An 18,997-nucleotide genomic window follows, 5' to 3' on the forward strand; every position below is an offset into this window, starting at 1 on the left:
CTATATATATATATATATATATATATATATATATATATACAAAAGCAACGCTTGTTGATCAACTCGCGTGTGCAATGCAGATAACTTGCAGCTATATGCTTGCCTCAAAATCCAGTTTTGAAATGTTCAGGACTAGCGCTTGTAAAAGATCGTTCTTGTAAATCTCTTGAGCTAGTTGTGCGACTTGGTCCGGACTCGGATCACTGTCTATACATCCGGGCCCCCATTTATTTAGCCATGCCCACTTTTTTTCCCCTTTCAACCTCACCCCGTCTACGCACCATGCAAAATTGTTTTCATCGACATCAAGTGTTTTGAAATTTCCTCGTTTGCCTACAGTGTAAATAATGATAATGATAAAACAAGGACTAGGATGTTAGCGAGCTCTCTTTGCCTCGTCGTCCGAGTAATACGCGTAGTAGACAGCGGGCGGGACAGTGAGTCCGGCCATCAGGAACACGCATTTACCTTGCGCTTATCAGGCCCATCTAGTTTCGAGATTGCATCTTTAGTCAGTCGCACCAGATCCTGGGGCGTCTTTTGCTTAGGTTTGAATATATTGAAATTCATCGGGGACATGCACTGGAGGGGGGACAAGAGAGGGTAAGAAGGCAGCAGCAGTCAGATGTCACACAACCCTTCGTCTTCCTCTCGTGAGCTGAGATTCTTCCAGACGATGGGGCAACAATTGAACCTTGTTTTCTCTCTTTTTTGCCCCTCGGATATACCTTCTCTCGAATAGCATAATTGCAACTATTTGCGACAACGCGTATATACATAATTAAGAAGCTGCTGGCATACATTGCCTGTATTTTTTGTCTATCTGGAATCTCTCTCTTCACCAGCACATGACAAGATGCTTTTTCGTCGGGCGAAAAGGAGACATGGCTCTCCTTGTTTCACCATCAGCATCACCAGTTTATTGTCTTGTCAGTAGCGAAATGAAAACGGAAATGGGATTTGGGATATTAATTACGCCTGAGTCTTCTTCTTTCCTTTCTTTGTTACGACTTGGAAGGCGGATTCATCCTCGAGAGGAGTTGTTGGTAACGTGACGTTCAGCTTGCCAGCCATGTCGGCCTTTCTTCGCTTCATAAACTCGCCCGCAAAGCGACGTCCATCCATCGATGTCGAGTTGGCATAGATGATATCCTGGATAATCTCAGCTGAGCTGTTATCAAGAGGGAATGAAAGAAGCATCTGTAAAATTTCCTCAGCTAAACAAAGTTGTACAGTCAGTTAACAACGACAACAGTGTACTCCTATCTTTTCTTGGTTCTCGCCCTACCATTGACACCAGGGTTGAGTCCACGCAAACTCTGTCGACACCATCGGCAAAAATCTTCGCTGGGCGGTTTGTTTCCATCGGCTGCCTTGGTGCTCTTTACAGTGTTGGTAGTTGCAGCCATCGGTCGGGATGCTGCTGAAGTTGCCTGCTGCTGCTGCTGCTGGACAGATGGACTTTGCTGCTTTGGCGCGGCGACGGTTTCCCAGGCATTCTGAGTACTGGTAGAACGGGTTACATTGCTGCTGCTATGCGGAGGAGAAGTAGCAACTCGGCTCGGGGTTCGCTGTGCTGTGACAGTTGTCCAACCTGCACCACTGCTGCTCGTTTTCAACGCTGCGTTTTCAGCAATTCCGGCATAACCTCTGCCGGCAACAGGTGCGGCGGCAGCACTGCTCGCTGAGGACGCGTTTGCAGCAGCCTGTTGCTGTGCTTTAGCACGGCGCAAAGCAGCCTCCTCCTCTTCTTGCTGGATCTCTCGGAGTGTCTTTTTCGGCGCAGTGGTAGTACCCCACGCAGGAGTAGAAGTCGAAGTCGACGCGGAAGGTGTAGACTTGTTAGATGTGGTCACTCCCCAAGGTACATTATTGTTGGCACTGGCGATGCGACTAGCAGCGTTGGCAGCCTGTTGGGCTTCAGCTTGTTTGCGAGCTTCGGCTTCTTTAGCTTCCATCTCTTGGATTTCTCGAAGTGATGGTCCCTTCGTGGTAGACTCTAGACCCCACGGTGAGCTACCCCAACCCGACTTTCCGGAAACTGCAGCGCTCGTCGTGGCATTTTCCTTTGAAGCCGCAGCTGCTGCTTTCGAAGCTTCTTGTTGTTGCTGCTGTTGCTGTAGCTGTTGCTGCTGTTGCTGTAGCTGCTGCTGCTGTTGTTGTTGCAACTTGGCTTCTTGCTGCTTTCGCAATTCCTCTGCCTGGATCTCTCGCAGAGAAACCGGTTTATTCACAACGCTTGGAGCTTTCGAAACAGGAGCTTTGGGAGATGGCTCTGTCGCTGGCTTAGGCTCTGGCTCATCGATGGTCGCCTTAGTCATAGATTGTACGAGAGCATCGTCATTCTTGTCCTCCTCCGTTGCTGCTGCTGCAGGTTTCACGCTGGTTGCTTCAGGCTGATCAACAAGACTGCTCTGCTTAAGCGAGGCTACCGGTCTTTCGTTGTTTGTAATTGGTGTTCCTGGAGCCGATCCCCATCCACTGTGTGTGGCAGACATCGGGATTGATGCCTGAACTCGTCGGTTTTCAGTTTCAAGCGACTGTGGAATACCTTGATCAGCGGCAAAAGCACCCTGTCCCAAGGTTGAGGCCTGGGGTGAATGCGGCGAAAGGTTCGCTGATTCGAGAGCTTGCTGCTGAAGTTGCTGTTGCAGTTGTTGCTGGAATTGCAAATGCTGCTGCTGTTTATGCTGAAGCATTTGAAGATACTGCTGATGCTGGCTCATGTGATCATTCATCGAGCGTTGATAATCCATATAGCCTGGGGAACCGCCGGAAGGACTGAACAACGAATTAAGTCCATGATGCTGCTGCTGCTGTCGCTGTAGCAACGATGAGATACCGGGCGACTCTGCAGCACCATACATCTCGCTTTGACCATTGTTCAGCCAAGCGAGCGTACGAGGCCGCTCGCCCCACGGCGATGCTCCATCGTGAGAGCCCAGGAAGTTTGGTCCGAAACTGCCGCCGAATGGACTTTGCAGCAACGATGGAGACTGAGGTGTACCAGGTCCTTGACCGAGCTGTTGCTGCAAAAAGGATGACTGCACGCCACCACCGATACCACCAAGTGCATTATACTTGCCACTGAAATCAAATCCTCCGGAACCAGGCGACAAGATATCAGAAGCTGCGCTGGAACTTCCAAATAAATTACCGGATGCAGCATTTAAAGGAATTGAGCCACCCAGAAGAGGATTCGCGGATGGTGATGGACGGTTGAAAGGATCCAGGGCTCGAGGGCGACCGCCAAGGCCGAGGTTCAGACCTGCAGCGTGGGATGAGGCAGGCGAATGTCTAGCTTCCGGTTGAGTCGAAATCAAGAATGGTTCGACATCGTTGCCCACTCTGCGGATCAAGGATATTAATGGCTCAAATTGCACATCATCTTCCCGTTTGACAAGCAAGGTTGGTGTAAAGAAACCGCTCTTATACCATCCTTGCATCTCTTGAGCTTCAAAAGGCCCTTGCACATTTCCTTGAGGATCGCGATAGAACCACTTGTAAGCAGAAGGAGGCTTGCTTCCGGTTGCTAACGCGTCTCTAAAATCTGCCTCGGTTGAGAATGCACTTGGAGTATGAGCAGACTCTATTCCGCGACCCAGAGTTGAGCTGATGCCATCCGAGAAGGGAGAGCCTCGAAGTTGACCTGCGCTGCTAAAGGCGTCCCTCGAAATTTCATCGTGCTGCTGCTGTTGGCCGTATCCTCTTCGCTTGGAATCTTTGGCGATGTTGCTGTCAAAACCAGATTGCCAATCACGGCCGGTCTTGCCGTCTTCAAATACCCCGCTTGTAGCACCGTTGCTTCCTCCTCCGATACGGAATACACCGTCGCTGTCAAAGGATCCCACAGTGTCACGGTTTGCACCGCCCCATGTAATTTCCTCCTGACCATTTTCTGGACCTTTATCGCTGTCGGATTGTGACCATTCTCGTTCTCTTGAGCCATCTATTAAACAATATGAATATATTGGTCTGCGAATCTGCCTGTTAATCATACCCTGGTCGCTTCGTCTCGAATGATCCCGTGAGAAATAATCATGCATTCGACCTGCACTTGTATTAGCTACACAGCTTACATCATAGTTCGAGGGTGACATACCTTTGGAGCGTGCTTGATTCATACGGCCAGGTGTATTCGGCAAGTTTTCAGACCCTGGGCTTTGCGCAGGGCTGCCATACAGGTCTCTGTGGCTGTTGTTTCGAGAGTTATTGGGTCTGTCACCGCCTGTCGTGATGATGCGCCGTCCAACTTCAGAGTGCACAGGTCCGGCTAGTAACTATGGTTATGCAAAGCGGATTAGCATCCAGGCTCACATAGCATCCACGTCAAACCGTACTTTCTTCTCCTCCTCTGTCAAGTCAACAAATGAGAGTGGACCTTGGGGCTCCTCGACAACCACATAGTCGTGTCGCTCAAAGTCAGCAGGTACATCCACAGGCTTGTACAAACCAAGCATAAACTCTTTCGAGTATTTGTACGTCGGTTTAGAGCACTTGGTTTCAGCAGCGTTGTTGGAACGAATGTCAAAAGAGTCTTCAAGGGCATAAAGAAAAACGTCAGCGTCTCAGTACTCCTCCGAGCAAATAGGGTAAACATTACCAAAACTGTTTGACTGCGAACGATTCGAAAGAAATCCCGGGGATCCCGAAGATGACGGTGCCGAGCGCAATCCTTGGGAATCGAGAGTGGTTGATCTCTTGGTAATGCCGCCGCGCATCCTGACGCAATAAACATTTGCTTTAGTTTGCACCTGTCATCAACGCGGTCTTCGCAGCGTAAGTGATCCTCACCATTCAGGACCAAAGTTCATATTAGTCGTCATCTTTAGTGTTGAAAGTAACAATTGATCTCAATGCAGCTGTCAGAAAAATGGCTGGAAAACAGAAGACCTCAAGTCCGGCAGGTTTGCCCTGTAAAAGAACAGAACCAGAGGCTTGCAGCAGCACTAGAAGACATACATCGGGATTCGAATTTAGTTCGTTCGCCCAAAGTGGTAATAACCTTAGCAACCGTTGCCAGGCTTACATCTGGAAACATCATGAGAAACTATCTAGAAAATAAGCTAATGGAAGTTAGATATAACTCCATAATGAAATAATGGAAAATTTTTCAAGATATGCGGATAAACATCGTCAATCCGTTGATACCCTTATCTCATCTTCGACACGACACCTGTTACTACTATTGAATCTGCGGAATGTTTCTTAGATCAAGCCATTACATGGATACGTATCATGCTGTGGATTAACATTTGCGGAGGGATAACTAATAAAATCTGGTGATAAAATTACGCCATTGATCGTCTCGATCATGCCTTGGTGGAATGTCGTTAAACTTTCTTCTTTTTGTATGTTTTACAAGATGATACGTTCTTCTCTCGTATGTTCGTAAAGATATGCGTTGAGGGACCCTGTAGAGATAATTGGCTACAATATCGTGCTGTCTTTGTTGCTTGGAGGCTGTCGCAATCTATTTGAAGTTGAAGAGCAAAAGAAATCAGCGTCCATGATTAAACAAAGACATCTTGTTTTCCCTTTCGAAATATCCAATATTCGTCCAAACTGTCGATCTTTTGCTCCTATCGAATCGAATTGACTTCGAGCCCCGGACAACACTCTCTGACTGATATACGCGTGACTCTGTTCTCTTAAATTGAGGTATTTTATTGTTTAGTTATGGATATTTCTATGGACGAGAGATACGTATGTTGGATATCACAAACTACTAGCCTGAGTGTAAAGAAGGAGACTGCCCAATAGTTTTGCGTAACTTGGTTACTCTGCAGAATGCTTAAATTTTGAGTCACTGACTTTATGGATGAAGCACTTCACGCTTCGCTTCGCTCGCTGCCCGGTCATGTTCGATGTTCCAGCAGAATATGCATCTACAACAGTGCCGATGCGCACGTATTGCATGTCATACTGCTGTATATTATCATCGAGTGCTGTCAGTTGATATACACATTACGAAGTAGATTGTGAAACAACATTCGAAGTTCCCAGGATGTAAAGCACTGTTTCTGATAACAGAAAAGTTTTTGTCGAGATGCCTATAAAATGAGCAATCCCCTCATTTCTTTTTTTATCTTTATCTTTTACAGAGATAATGATATGGTAAGCTAGAACATCAAATCTTTTAAGATTGCAAACGATTGACCGTTGATGCAAATTGAAGCATGTTTATATACATATACCTCTTGACCGAATTATGCATGTAGCATCTCTGCTCTCTGGAGTCTTCCCCTGGGCTCTGTGATCTCTTGCGTCTATACAAAACCTTACTCATATTCTATGGCGTGCGTGCGGCGTGACAAGTACTTTTTGCTTGCAAGTGCATATCATTCTATCCAAGGGAGTCTCCTCTCTGTATGTAGAAGCATTCTTCCGTCCCGGATGGTGCCTACTGGTGCGCCGGCCTCCTTCAAAAATGTATTTTTTATACATTGTCTTTTCCCCTTTGCCCGCGTCTGCCCTGCCCAGACACGATGCGTGGTCCCCGCCAAGAGCGGGAAAACAATAAACTTGTTTGATAGTCTAACGTCATTTTCCTTTCTCGGATATAATGTAATACCGTATGCCAAAAAAGGTACATGCTATATAGCAGCAATAGATAATAGCTATTAGGATACAACAAAGTAAACGATAAGCACGCAGGACTAAGGATTGTCTCCAACACCCTACGACGATCACAAGTAAGAACCGAGATACATGGACTATTTTCTGGGCAGTTTACCTTGTGGTCAAACGCAAACCACCATACAAGGATGGCAATCACTACCAGTAATATAATGACCAGAATCAGGCAGCAAATTTTTTTCTAACATCAATGTATGAGTAAGGCTTGAGAAGATCCCGGTGATGTATCTCAACAGGCTTACCGCGCGAGCTGATCGGGCACTATCTATTGCACGCTGAGCAAACCGGGTGCCTTGTTTCAAATCTTGCGCTGCAGTTTCAGCATTGTCTCCTATTTGTACAACTACTTCGCCTTGCTGCGAAACAAGTGTTTGCAAATCATCGAATAGTTGGTTCAATTCCTACGGTCAAACGTGTCAGACAAAATTCTGTGACATCGGTTTCTGTTGTGGGCCTACGATTATTGTTCTTTCGATACGCTTGATATCGTTGTGTCGACTTTGTACTTCAGAAAGCACAGTGCGCGCGTGTGTCTGGCGACCGGCTTGCAGCAACTATGAACATGGCAAGTATGAGTGATAACTCTGCTGTAGATCCATAAAAGGAAAAAGACCTTACAGATTGTGAAAACAAATCATTGGAAGTTTCTAAATAATCGTCAACTTCTTGCTGCGTTGCTTCGGGTTTGACTGTCACGGTGTGATTAGAAGGTGGGGGGGAGCAGAAATTCCCATATTTTTCTTACCGATTCTAATTTGCCTTTCCACTCGCTGGCGAAACTTTGTGCGGTATTCGCTCTCGACATTGTGATATCTGCGGATAACCTCGATGAAACGTTGCCGTATAGTATCGCTCTGTACTGATTGTGTTAGACTTATAATAGTTTGCAAGTGTTGATAACATACTTGGTTTTTACGCAGCTGTCCATCTTCATTGTTCGGCACACTGACATTGGACTTTTCCAAATCTGTCGAAACAGGAATCTTCAGCAATAGATCGGATTTGGGGATGGTCTGCAAATCATCTACCTTCGAGGGACTTTTTAATCTCGGCGTTACATTTCCTTGTCTCTCCTTGGAGTCTTTCCAGCTCGTGTGACAGTTGATCCCATTGCTCGCTGTTGATACTGACAAGTTGAGAAGCATGTATACGTTCGATGTTATCTATGAGATCGCTGACGCGAGTAATCTCCGTTCTGAGTCGTTGTACCTGAAACATCGAATTCATAAATGGATCATCAGGCATATCCGTGGATCACAGTATGCTTTCTCGTACCTCCTGCAGGTACAAATTTGTATCTTTCAGATCTTTTACAGCGTATGATTCATGTTGAGGCTGTTGTTGCATCTCATACGTGTCGGCGTGGCGGGGCACTGCAGGCGGAGGCGAATTTGCTCGTCCGTTTCCGGTGAATGGGTTATTTGTCTCATAAGATCGACCTGTCTGTGGCGAGCTTGGCGAAGATGCACGTTGATATCCAGCTGGTATTCTCGTGGGACCAAAGTCGTCGCTGTAAACAAACATTGTTTAGTTTGACGAAGGAGACGCTTGTGCTGTGATGTATTCGGTACCTGCTTCTTCTTCCGTCTGTGGAAGTATCCTAGTTTCATACGCTTAGCTCAGGTCACACAGGATGGAACTTGTCCTGCATCACACACTCCCACAGAGAAATGGACATGTTTTCGCAGCATCAACAACAACAGCAGCTCCAGTCATCACCGTATTGTTCCAGGATAAGAAAAGATGGGCACAGACAAAGCTGCTAAATCTCGAAAATTATGCCGCATACATCCCACCCAACCATGCAAACTCAAAAAATAACTGGTTGGCTGTACTTACCCTGAGCTCCTCGGTGCGATCTCGACTGAAGAACATGTAGCTGTTGAATGGCGTTCAGGAAGGGTCGGCAACGACAAGTCTTAGAGGAGCTCTTCTGCGCTTGCAGAGAAAGAGGGGCGTTGTTTGAAGAAAGGTTGGAAAACGAGAACAAAGATCGCCCGAACACTAAAAAAAATCAGCAGCAGCACTCTGTGGTGGCAATGACGTATGACGAAAGTTTAATAATGTTGTGCTTCTCTACTACTACTCTAATATGACTATGCGTTCTTCTTTGCAGAGGACGATCCAGCACCTCGCTGCTGCTGCTGCCGCTTTGCCATCTGTTGAATATCCCTCCTCGCTTTCAAGCGTTCCTGCCTGTCTTTTTCGAACAATACCGAGTCTGCCAGCAGTCCATGGAATCCATAGTAGATGCCAAATAGCATAGACACAGTGATCAATGCAATGCTTGTCCAAAATAGAATCCATTTTCCTTGTATGAGACCACAAGCCAGCCATGCCAAGAAATCGATGCGAGTGGGATAGAGCTTCATCAATACGTACAACACTGCATTCTCGGCAAGGTCCCATCCTGTTGTAGCCAAATGTATCCAAATACCAGGCTGAATCCACTTGGGAGCGCGTTGGAAACCATAGTATGTCAATACACAGAGAGGCAGTGTGCGGAAGATAAGGAAACCGCAGTCGTAGAAGAGCAAGGACCCATATGCTTGGCGACCTTTAGCCCCATAGTCAGCAACAAAGTCATACACGTCCGCTGCCGTTTTAGGATGGTGGTATTCTAGAATATCCAAAGTCTCAACGCCGTCGCTGTCTAACTCTGCGTTAGGGTTAACAATCTACACAGAGCAAAAACAGTTAGCAGAAGCTCCTTGCAGATCATCACGTCTCCACATATTACCTTTGCATACTGGTACACGCGATCGAGACAGATCTTTGTGAGAATGACCGTCAAAATAAGTAAACGCGGTTTGGTGAGATGCTCGCCCACTACTTCCGTGAGTCTTGGGAAAGGATCAAGCCTCATGGACTTTACTCGCTCCATTGCTGCTGTAGGGCTTCAGGAGAAAAGAGAGGCTGAAAGCGGTGTTTAGTAAACCACGAGCACGCCTCCCTTGCTGGCAATCGAAAGTACCCGGAGACTACGTGCAAATCTCTGACCGGCTATACAGACGCGTTACTTTGCTTCTGCATTTATCATCTACATTTTGCGAGGATTGAAGATATTTTATTGTTATGTGATGACTTGAGCGTGTAATTTTATGCAAGGTCGTCCTGCGTCAGAGTTCCAGTGAAGAACGAAGCTAGAACATATAGCAAGAATAAAGCATTGCGACTGTAGTCACAGTAACTACTAGTTCTGAAAAACTATCGTATTGAAATTGGGCATAAACACTTTCATGAACACGTCTGAGACTTTAGTAATGATCATCGGGGCTTGCTCATCCTCGCTAAGTTGAATTCATATTCGATAGTTACGATATAGATGGCATTGCAGAAACTACGAAAATGTGGATATGGAGAATGCATTCCCAAGCCCATGCAAGGGTCTTCAAGACTCTGCAGTTAGCAGTTCCTAGGGATAATATTATACACTTTTATAGCGTATTCTACTTGGACGGGCTCCTCGGGTAATGGTAGCCTCCATATTATTGTTTGCGCCTTGCCAGAGGTGAAAGAGGGGCGAAGACTGATACTTGGCTTTGAATCGTGCAGCTCCAACTATCGCAGAAGTGCAACCTTCGAGACGGGGAACCTGAAACGCTATTCCGAGGTCATTGCTCTCAATAAGTTCATCTGTCGCTGCAGTCAATCGTTGATTTATCGTGTATGTTAAGGTATTTCTGATTTGTATATTTTAGCAGTGTACATTTGCGAATGTTTCTCTTTTGTATGTTTAAATGTATATCCTATCTATCTGTCACCATGATCTCATACCGCAACCCGCTATCATATGTCATCGATTTATCGTGAGAAGTACCGGCCCATCATGTGCGGATACCAATCCATCTCATTCATTGTGGCCTTCAAAAAGCTTAGGTAATGACCTGTTACTGCTCCTGTGCTCATAAGCCCAGCACAGCCTCAGGCTGCACTAAATTAGACCTGAGGCAGAGATATCACCCAAGATGATGGTCGTCTGCGCTCGTGTTTTGGGCACAGTGAACAACTGCAGGCGAACCTTTCTTCGACCAGGCTATACTGCGCTTCATGTTGACATGGAAGGCAAACTCATCTAGGAAGACGCAATTAGTCCTAAAGTCCATATCGGTCCCCTCCTGCTTGCGAACCCAGTCAAGACGCTCTTGAATCTTGGCCCCGCTGTTCCTGTCTATCTCTGACCATAAAGAACAATTCTCCTCCGGCCGACGATCTTCAGGAAGTTTTTTTCTGACTCCAAGTATGCAAACATGAGTACAAAAACAGGACCATATGTCGAAATGGACGACTGCTTGGTGACGCAACTGAATTATGATTTTCGGATGCATCTGCTGTACTGCAAGACACGCGCCAAACACTCAAGCTATTGACAATCGAAGTATACGCCCGCCATGCTTCGCTCGATATTCATTGTGAGTCGGATCACCTTGCTTCCACATTGCCTCAGACGGGAAAAGAACGAAAAAGAATCCTCGCGTCGACGACCGTGAATGTTTTGTCGACATGTTCCGCGACTCTGAAAGAAACGCCACAAGTATTTATTGGACCTGAAACGGACCTTGATACTTTTTTCGGCAAATACAAGAATCTATTTTTCGGTGGCCACTCTCGATGAATTCCGACAAGAATTAGGACAAGATGACGATGACGAAGATGCTCCAGATGCCTCCGCATTATCTGGTTATGGATAATGCCCCCCATCCATACTTCCGAGGATGTTGGTAAACATATCGCTTCACGAGGTTACCGCTTCATCTGTTTCCAAACATACTCTCCGGAACTTAATCCAATCGTGCAATTTTGGTCCTTTGTCAAGAGCAAAATCAAACGCTCCCACTTTTCAGACGATGACACAGCCATCCTCAGTAACTTGCAAGGATTTGCTCGACATTCCGTAGAGTGTTTCGAGAAATGTGCGAATAAAGAAATCTTGTAATGTCGTTATGCGACTACTGATTGTCTGCCAAAAAGCAATTCAGACAGCGACTTAATGATTCTTCAAAATGCGCCTTATGCTTCTTTTATGAGCGATGTGGTGCCACAGGTGTACAGTACGTTTATTTATACCGACATTGTTTCACGGATGGAATCGGGCATAGGGATGGATGCACTCATGTTGATTCTTCTTTCGACATTGTTTACAGTTGTCTTCTCAGACGAATGCACTGTCAAGAACGTGTCATTTATTTCTATCCACTTTGATCTACTGTTTCACCAGAGTGCTACGCATGGATCTTCAGGTTGTTGCTGCTGCGATCTTCGTGTCACCGTTATCGAGCTGAAATGGATCGGAGCCGCGTGCTACTAGAGTTGGGTGTGGCTCAGTTCCTCCTTGCTTTCCATTATCAACTAGTAGGAGGCTACAATCTGAAGCTTGACGCAGTTCACGGACCTAACATGGTCGTTTAACAACCTAAACATCTATCATATTCTAGCACAGTATTTTCAGTATCTGTCTTCCAGCGAGTGGCGTTGATCCGTGTACCGCAGAAGCCCGTGCGCAGTGCGCCATCACAGTGCTATTTGGATTGTACGGTTGGAAAGCGTCAACTTTATTTTTGACGCGGACCATACGAGTGTACTCGGCTATTTTCCGCGCGATTGAGCAAATCTCATTAAACTTTTGAAGCATAATCGACAGCACCAATCGGCCAATCTCACTCTTGTTCTGAATATAGAAATGAGCACAGTCAGTTCTCTGATACAATCCACAGTTTCGAAACGAAGTCATCCTCGATTAGAGTAAAACAAATGTACGCTCTGCATAGATTACGTATGTAAACTTTCCAGCATGAGAACTGCGCATCCAATCGTAGGTTGGAATAAAATTAACCTACTGTCACGTGAGAACGCAAATCAAGAGTTAATTATTTTGGAGTAACGGAAACTTGAGAAGATTGCAATGTGGTAGCTGCATACTCATCTGCAAAGCGTCGATCCTATGCGCCGGAGAGGAGGAATATTTTTTACCTATAAAAGTTATAAATAGGGTGGATGGTGTGGCTGGTTAGTAGGGAAATCATTTAACGATGGTAATTTTTGCCAGATCTACAACCGTAGCAGCTCTGCTAGGCTTTGCAGTTACGGCAGTGCACGCCGCAGTGACGAAACTTGATCCAAGCGGCCTTCAACTCGTTGCTCACACCGATCGTTACAAGTCCATTATTGCCAAGCTCGACGATGCTTTGCCCAACGTCTCTGTAGAAGACGTGCTAGATGACACAAACCACGCTACGCCTGGCTATTCTGGTCCTTCAAACTTCGTCCAAGACTTTACATGGGAACACGTCTCAGGCTACGATGATCTAAATACCGACAAGTGGTATCCTCAAGGCATCACCACCTCGGCCGACGCGTACGATGCTGGAACTTACAAGGGAAGAAACATGATCCTGGTTTCCTGGTACGATCACAGAGATGTGCCAAAGGCAGACAATAAAGGCGTGCGTATTTCTTTCATCGATGCTGACAAGAAAGCGTACCGAAACGTGCTCTTGGTTGTCCCCGGCACTGAATCTGACGGCACAGCAACCTTCAGCTCTGTCAAGGTCCACGCAGGCGGCATCATGTTGTATGGCAATATCCTCTACATTGTCGATACCGCAAACGGCTTGAGACTCTTTGATTTGAACCATATCTATAAAGTCGACACTGGTAACGGCATTGGTCATGTCGGCAAAGGCGTTTACCAAGCTTTCACGTACAAGTAAGTCCAGAGATCTGAAGAAACGTCAAAAACTAGATCATTTAATTAATTATTTTCTCTTATAATTTTTCTACGTAGATATGTTATTCCGCAATTAGGGTAAGTCCAACGTAGCAAGTGAGGTTTATTTCAAAAGTAGAGAGTTTTGACGATTGATTGGTTTAGATACTACAAAGCTCAAGGCAGTGTTGGCGATGGATTCCGATTTTCTTACCTCGCACTCGATCGTACGACCACGCCAGATTCTGTGATCGTAGGAGAGTACGACTCTAAAGGTGTTACAAACCGAATTGCACGCTTTAACCTTGATTACAAGACGCGCTTCCTCACTGATTCCACCGCCGTTGCTACGGAGCTTTACAACATGGGCCTTAAATCCGTTCAGGGTGCAGTGTCCGCGAATGGAGTCTACTACTTCTCATGCAGTCGCGGAGCATCTACAAAGGGAGACTTGTACACATGGAAGGGTGAAGGAACGACTCCAGTGCGACACGCAGGTGTCATGTCTATCGGCTGCGAAGATCTCTCATATCGAAAGCAGGGCGACCAGCTTTGGAGTCTTGGAGAACATCCAGGAACTAGACCGGTCTATGCCGTGAAAGCGTCGTCTTACAAATGAAAAATCACTAAACACACTCTCTATCACTAGCTACTTAATAAAAAACCCTTTCTGCACTAACTTCATGAAAAATTCCTAATTCACACTTTTCGAAACTGCATAGTCGCTGTTCCATCCTTTTCGTAATGAAGATCAGTTTGTTCCGCTTTTGCGACTCTAGAACTGCTCCTCGGGTACGATAAGAAATGCAGTTTTTACTCTATATTGTAGGGATCGGAAAATGACATCTATCTGTACTTCAACCGCTAACATCATTGCTCCAAAGATTCCTAAGTAGGATACATCTACAGCAAGATTCTCAGACAGTAAATATAGGAGATTGATTAAGCACTGTACAGACGTTATGATCCATCGGTATGGCTACTGGCAGCTCAGTCGCACCAGTTAAGGGAATAGGTGTAGTACTATTATTTACCACTAGTTGGTGAATATATCTTCATAGGATTGGCTTTATTTTTCCCTACACCCGACATTTTCATCGTGAATGACAATACCTTTTCTAGCTGAAAACATAGAGATTTGGCATTTGACGAGCTCGCGCAGTAAGGAAAAAGCAAGCAATGTTTCGTCCTCGAGCGAAGCGACAGCGAAGCATGCTTCTTACTCTCTAAGTATCCCCTACTGTTAACAGTAAACTTGGAATTTCCATGGAACCTGGAGCCTCGATGGTGGATGCAAAACCAGGGTTGGGAGAGACATGCTAGTCTGTTTCGGCACAATGCACTATCCAAAGTATACTTTTGAATACCTACGAAATTGGTTTAGAGGTAAGCACGTTCCGTGGCTCCTGGAGGAAGATCGAAAGCTCCAAATAGCGTTGTACTTACACTACATCACAGAAAGATTTGCAAACCTTACATGTTCATGGACCGGTTCACAAAAGATATTGTACTGTAAAACAACATCCGAAGTTCCGGGTGTAAGCATTGGCTCTGATAACAGAAGATTTTTTGTTGAGATGCCTATAAAGTGAGCAATCTTCCAACATTTCTTTTTTTCTCTTTATCTTTACAGAAATAATGATATGGTAAGCTAGAACATCAAATCTTTTAAGATTGCAAACAATTGACCGTTGATGCAAATTGAAGCATGTTTATATACATATACCTCTTGACCGAATTATGCATGCAGCTTCTCTGCTCTACGGCGTCTTCCCCTGGGCTCTGTGATCTCTTGCATGCTCTACACAAAATCTTACTCATATTCTATGGCGTGCGTGCGGCGTGACAAGTATTTTCTGCTGCAAGTGCATATCATTCTATCCAAGCAAGTCTCCTTTCTGTATGTAGAAGCATTCCTCCATCGGGGGTGGTGCCTGCTGGTGCGCCGCCCCCCTCAAAAATGTATTCTTATATATTGTCTTTCCCCTTTGCCCGCCTCTGCCCTGCCCCGACACGATGCGTAAACACTGCTTAAAGTGGGAAAACAATAAAAATAGTATTCTGTAGTAATACACTTAAAGCAAAAATACACAAAGATCAAAACAATTTCTCTTTTTTTTACTGTAATGGGTACCACGGTCCTTGCGACTTTTGGTTCCAGTCGCTCCATTCTGTCCAATCCATGGATGATGGAATGTTCCAAAACGGGTTGTTTGGGTTGTTGCGGAACACATTTTGTAATTGATCGTTTGGCACGGATGAGCTGCTGCTGTATGGTAGCTGCGTAGTAGTAGACGAAGATGCAGGTGTAGATGGGACTGGTATAAAGCTGTCAATGGATGCTGATGTTTGGTCTTGGCTTTCTGAAGAAGATGCAATAATGTTCTCAGGCATGGATGCCTGCGAAGGGAGTGTCGGTGCCATTTGCTGTAAAGTTTGTAACTCTGCAAAGTACGACATGGCTTGATTCACTTGGATTTGAGATGTATCAAACCCAAACTGTTTAAGAGTATATGCTTCCTTGACGCTCGATGGCGATGTTGCAGACAAGATCGCTTTTTTTCCGAAAGCTTTTTAGTGATCTCTAACAAGTCGCAAGTTTTCTCAAAGTATACTTACTGGCAAGATGCTCGGCTCCTTGCAAATCTGTGCTGAACTGATCTGGAGACTGTGTGCTCGTTTGCAATATTTGCCGCACAGCAGCGTTGGTCCGTTCGTTGTTCGCCATATTCCAATAAGACATGTCGTAGCTTTGACTGCTTGGAGATCTTGACAGAACTGGTGAGCTATTTGCAGAACGGCGTTTAGGCCCAGTCGCACCACGACCAACATCTGACGTCTTTCTTGGGATCGCTGGACGCATAAACGAGCATGTTGTGGAGTCTGTGTCGTCAGGCGAATTGGATTTCGAGTCATCTCCTGATAGTCGTCCATAGTCGATATTTAACTTGGACATGACAAGTTGCAAAAGACTATAAAGATGTTGTCCGCTGTTGGATGTATGTCTAATACGCTCCACGATCACCATAGCCTTCGTCAATTCTGCCTTTCCAGGTGATGAAATGCGAGCATCAGGATTTTTGGCATTGTACATGTGGATCAAGCAGCTTTGCAACATTGGATATTGGCTGAATAAGTATGGAAACATTTGGAAATCTCGCGGCGACATATTTTCAGCGATGCGTACGATACGAGTTGCAGCACTCGTGCTGATGCGGAAAGATGAATATGAAGCTCCCGTAGCCTTGCCATCAGATCTATTACCATCGATAAACGGTCGATGTAGCAAGATCAACGCAGTGAAATAACAAAGGAGGACAGAAGCTAAACGATTAAAGCAGTGTTAATACATTGTAGTCTGCGAGTTGGATAGAATGTACTTACCAATCGCCGGAGCAAGGTAACCTTTATCTTCATCAAAATCGGCAAAGTTAGCCGCTTGCAGCTTTTTGCTAAAATCAAAACGCCACTCAGTCAGCTCGTGGTCCAGTCGAGTAACGATTACATCACTGCCGTGTTGCGACGAATGTTTTCGGGCAATAGGAGTGTATAAACCTTGTAAAATTCTTCCCAAAATTTGTGATAATTTCACAAGCTGGATACAGAGCTGATAAATTTCTACTCGACCTTCAATATTTGCGGGCCGATAGGTCGATGATGGAAATCGCGGCTGTGCATCGTCGTCAGGACTTTCGGGATCATCCAATACTTCGCGCCAGGTAGCGGAGACATCCGGGTATTCTATATCATTATCCTTCCATTTATGACATTAAGCAAAACGCAGGAGAATATGTCGTTGGAAGACTTACCTCGTCGTGTATGCTGATTGGGCGTCCCATGGACGCAGATTGGAATCGATCCACCGCATACAGCAACCACCATATCCTCTTCCGAGTCTGCTTTTCATCTTCTGAAATATCCCAATGTTCGCAGGATCGATTAAGACCGAACGCTTGAGCCTGCACGCCGTATGGTTAGCAAATATACACGCTAATATAATTAGTAATTTTGCTTACATATCGAATTGCCTAAATTTGTCGGATCTTCATGTTAGCATCACTGCTGAGGGATAGATAGCCAGCACTTACCAGTCCACCTAGCAGCCAGCACGCAGATGATTTGGCATCAATATTGCCACTGTTGTTGTGCACCAAAATGATAGATTGGACTTTGGAAATGCTGGACACAGAAGTCATTCTGCACAGTATGCTCTCTGCTTGATCAAAAAATTGATCGCTCCAGCCTTTCGGTACGTCCCAGAATAGATCTGGAGGTACAAATCCGCGTTCCCGTCTTCGTCGTATAGCCTCACATTCCACAAATCGCGCTGCTGCTCCAAACATCGCGTTTAGCAGATCCGCCGAAGGGTATGAATCTATCTGGTCCCGGTACTGTTTGAGAAAATGTCTTTTGTTCACCACTGGTAACAATGGATGAATGTTTGCAAAATATCTGCTTTCCCTATCAGTATATGCCATACATTTTACATCATTCCTGCGAGCTTACATTTTCAATAATCTGTCGCTTGTGTGGCGGTCGACTCCAGTGACGGTGTAAACCCAATGTTGCACACCGGTGTGGTGCGCCATATTTTCCACCGACGGGGTTGGTGGCGTACGGTCACGTATACCATCTGTTGGCTCATCTTCGGCATCCATAAGCAATATCTGCTTTCCAAAGCGTCGTACTCGCCGTCCCATCCACGGTCCGCTGCCATTTCCTTCGATAGGAAATCGAGTCTGTAGAAACTGCAATGGTGAGAGTTCTCCGAGATAATGCAATCCATCAGTAGAAGCGCCTTTAGGTGGTTTCCGAGACCGTGAAGAGGTTGGGATATATGTCGGCGGCGGTTTACTAAAAGTATTTGGTTCCGATGTCGACTGTACTTCGGGGGCTGGCGCTGTCCTGCAAGGCGAAGGCGTTTCAATATTCGAGCTGAGCACGGACTCGATCTTGCGTATGCGTTTCTCGAGAGCATCAATGTAACTATCCCACAGTCCGTTTAATCTGGCAAGCAAGAGCGGAAGTAAATCTATATATCCTCACCCTTTCGGCGGTCCTCTCTTCTTTGCACTAAGTTTTGGGCAAAAATGTCAATATGAAAATAACAACTCGTTATCTCTAGAAGAAACCATCGCTCACCCTTCGGTAAATTCGCATGTGACACCGTACGCTATACAGTTCTCGCATGGCTTTCCTTCTGTAAAGTCACATTTTACTTTTTTGCGTCGACAGAAATCGCTGTAAAAATCGTTAAGATCATGATCCAAACAATCCAAGAATAATTGATCTATTACCAGGCTCGAGATATACGTAGCCGCTTTTTATCCTCGGCCCTAGTAGCGTGTACGTCAGTGCGGAAACTGCCGCTGAAGGACAGAGTGCCATTCATGGTTGGCAGGAATGGTTGCGATCAAACGAGCGGGTCAATTGTCGGAAGTCCGTGTGACAAAGGCTCTTTTCCCTGATTTGGGCTGTAGAATTTTGGTACCTTCAGTTTCAGTTGAAATAACCGATCTATTTAATTGCAGCAGAGTCATCTATTCCATATTAAACGACTGTTGATGGTTTGAAACTATACTATCGGTATGAAGATACACTGTGTCGAGTGGTGAAGATTCAGCCTCATGTCTTAAGAAGGATAAAAATTCA

General features: G+C 45.5%; 6 protein-coding genes across 6 annotated transcripts in view; 1 reads left to right on the forward strand and 5 right to left on the reverse strand.

Moving 5' to 3' along the window:
- VTP01DRAFT_1872 (uncharacterized protein) overlaps positions 1-579 on the reverse strand; it is a gene marked incomplete at both ends in the record, with an annotated part of 1,947 nt that extends 1,368 nt beyond the window's left edge. Inside the window, 3 exons of the mRNA XM_069380270.1 lie at positions 104-207; positions 282-333; positions 469-579. Of these exons, the coding sequence (XP_069238296.1) occupies positions 104-207; positions 282-333; positions 469-579 (267 nt within the window). The remainder of the gene's footprint in view (positions 1-103; positions 208-281; positions 334-468) is intronic.
- A 393-nt stretch (positions 580-972) lies between these two features.
- VTP01DRAFT_1873 (uncharacterized protein) lies at positions 973-4,826 on the reverse strand (the record flags this gene model as incomplete). The annotated part of the gene is made up of 7 exons (XM_069380271.1): positions 973-1,217; positions 1,289-3,949; positions 4,001-4,051; positions 4,103-4,280; positions 4,341-4,537; positions 4,604-4,722; positions 4,795-4,826. 7 exons carry the CDS (start codon positions 4,824-4,826, stop codon positions 973-975), a joined length of 3,483 nt encoding a protein of 1,160 aa, XP_069238297.1.
- Positions 4,827-6,659: 1,833 nt separating this feature from the next.
- Positions 6,660-8,514, reverse strand: VTP01DRAFT_1874 (uncharacterized protein; the record flags this gene model as incomplete). Its single annotated transcript, XM_069380272.1, has 11 exons — positions 6,660-6,680; positions 6,737-6,820; positions 6,882-7,040; positions 7,098-7,193; positions 7,258-7,328; positions 7,385-7,493; positions 7,545-7,606; positions 7,668-7,848; positions 7,915-8,149; positions 8,211-8,239; positions 8,479-8,514. 11 exons carry the CDS (start codon positions 8,512-8,514, stop codon positions 6,660-6,662), a joined length of 1,083 nt encoding a protein of 360 aa, XP_069238298.1.
- A 221-nt stretch (positions 8,515-8,735) lies between these two features.
- VTP01DRAFT_1875 (uncharacterized protein) lies at positions 8,736-9,523 on the reverse strand (the record flags this gene model as incomplete). The annotated part of the gene is made up of 2 exons (XM_069380273.1): positions 8,736-9,317; positions 9,380-9,523. 2 exons carry the CDS (start codon positions 9,521-9,523, stop codon positions 8,736-8,738), a joined length of 726 nt encoding a protein of 241 aa, XP_069238299.1.
- Positions 9,524-12,668: 3,145 nt separating this feature from the next.
- On the forward strand, positions 12,669-13,964 carry VTP01DRAFT_1876 (uncharacterized protein; the record flags this gene model as incomplete). The annotated part of the gene is made up of 3 exons (XM_069380274.1): positions 12,669-13,345; positions 13,424-13,444; positions 13,511-13,964. 3 exons carry the CDS (start codon positions 12,669-12,671, stop codon positions 13,962-13,964), a joined length of 1,152 nt encoding a protein of 383 aa, XP_069238300.1.
- A 1,499-nt stretch (positions 13,965-15,463) lies between these two features.
- VTP01DRAFT_1877 (uncharacterized protein) lies at positions 15,464-18,737 on the reverse strand (the record flags this gene model as incomplete). Its single annotated transcript, XM_069380275.1, has 10 exons — positions 15,464-15,900; positions 15,965-16,669; positions 16,730-17,099; positions 17,155-17,304; positions 17,362-17,373; positions 17,434-17,797; positions 17,852-18,331; positions 18,392-18,418; positions 18,488-18,586; positions 18,643-18,737. 10 exons carry the CDS (start codon positions 18,735-18,737, stop codon positions 15,464-15,466), a joined length of 2,739 nt encoding a protein of 912 aa, XP_069238301.1.
- Positions 18,738-18,997: the final 260 nt, after the last annotated feature.

The sequence above is a fragment of the Rhizomucor pusillus genome (assembly GCF_041956525.1).
Source record: "Rhizomucor pusillus strain CBS 183.67 unplaced genomic scaffold VTP01scaffold_11, whole genome shotgun sequence".
NCBI lineage: Eukaryota > Fungi > Mucoromycota > Mucoromycetes > Mucorales > Lichtheimiaceae > Rhizomucor > Rhizomucor pusillus.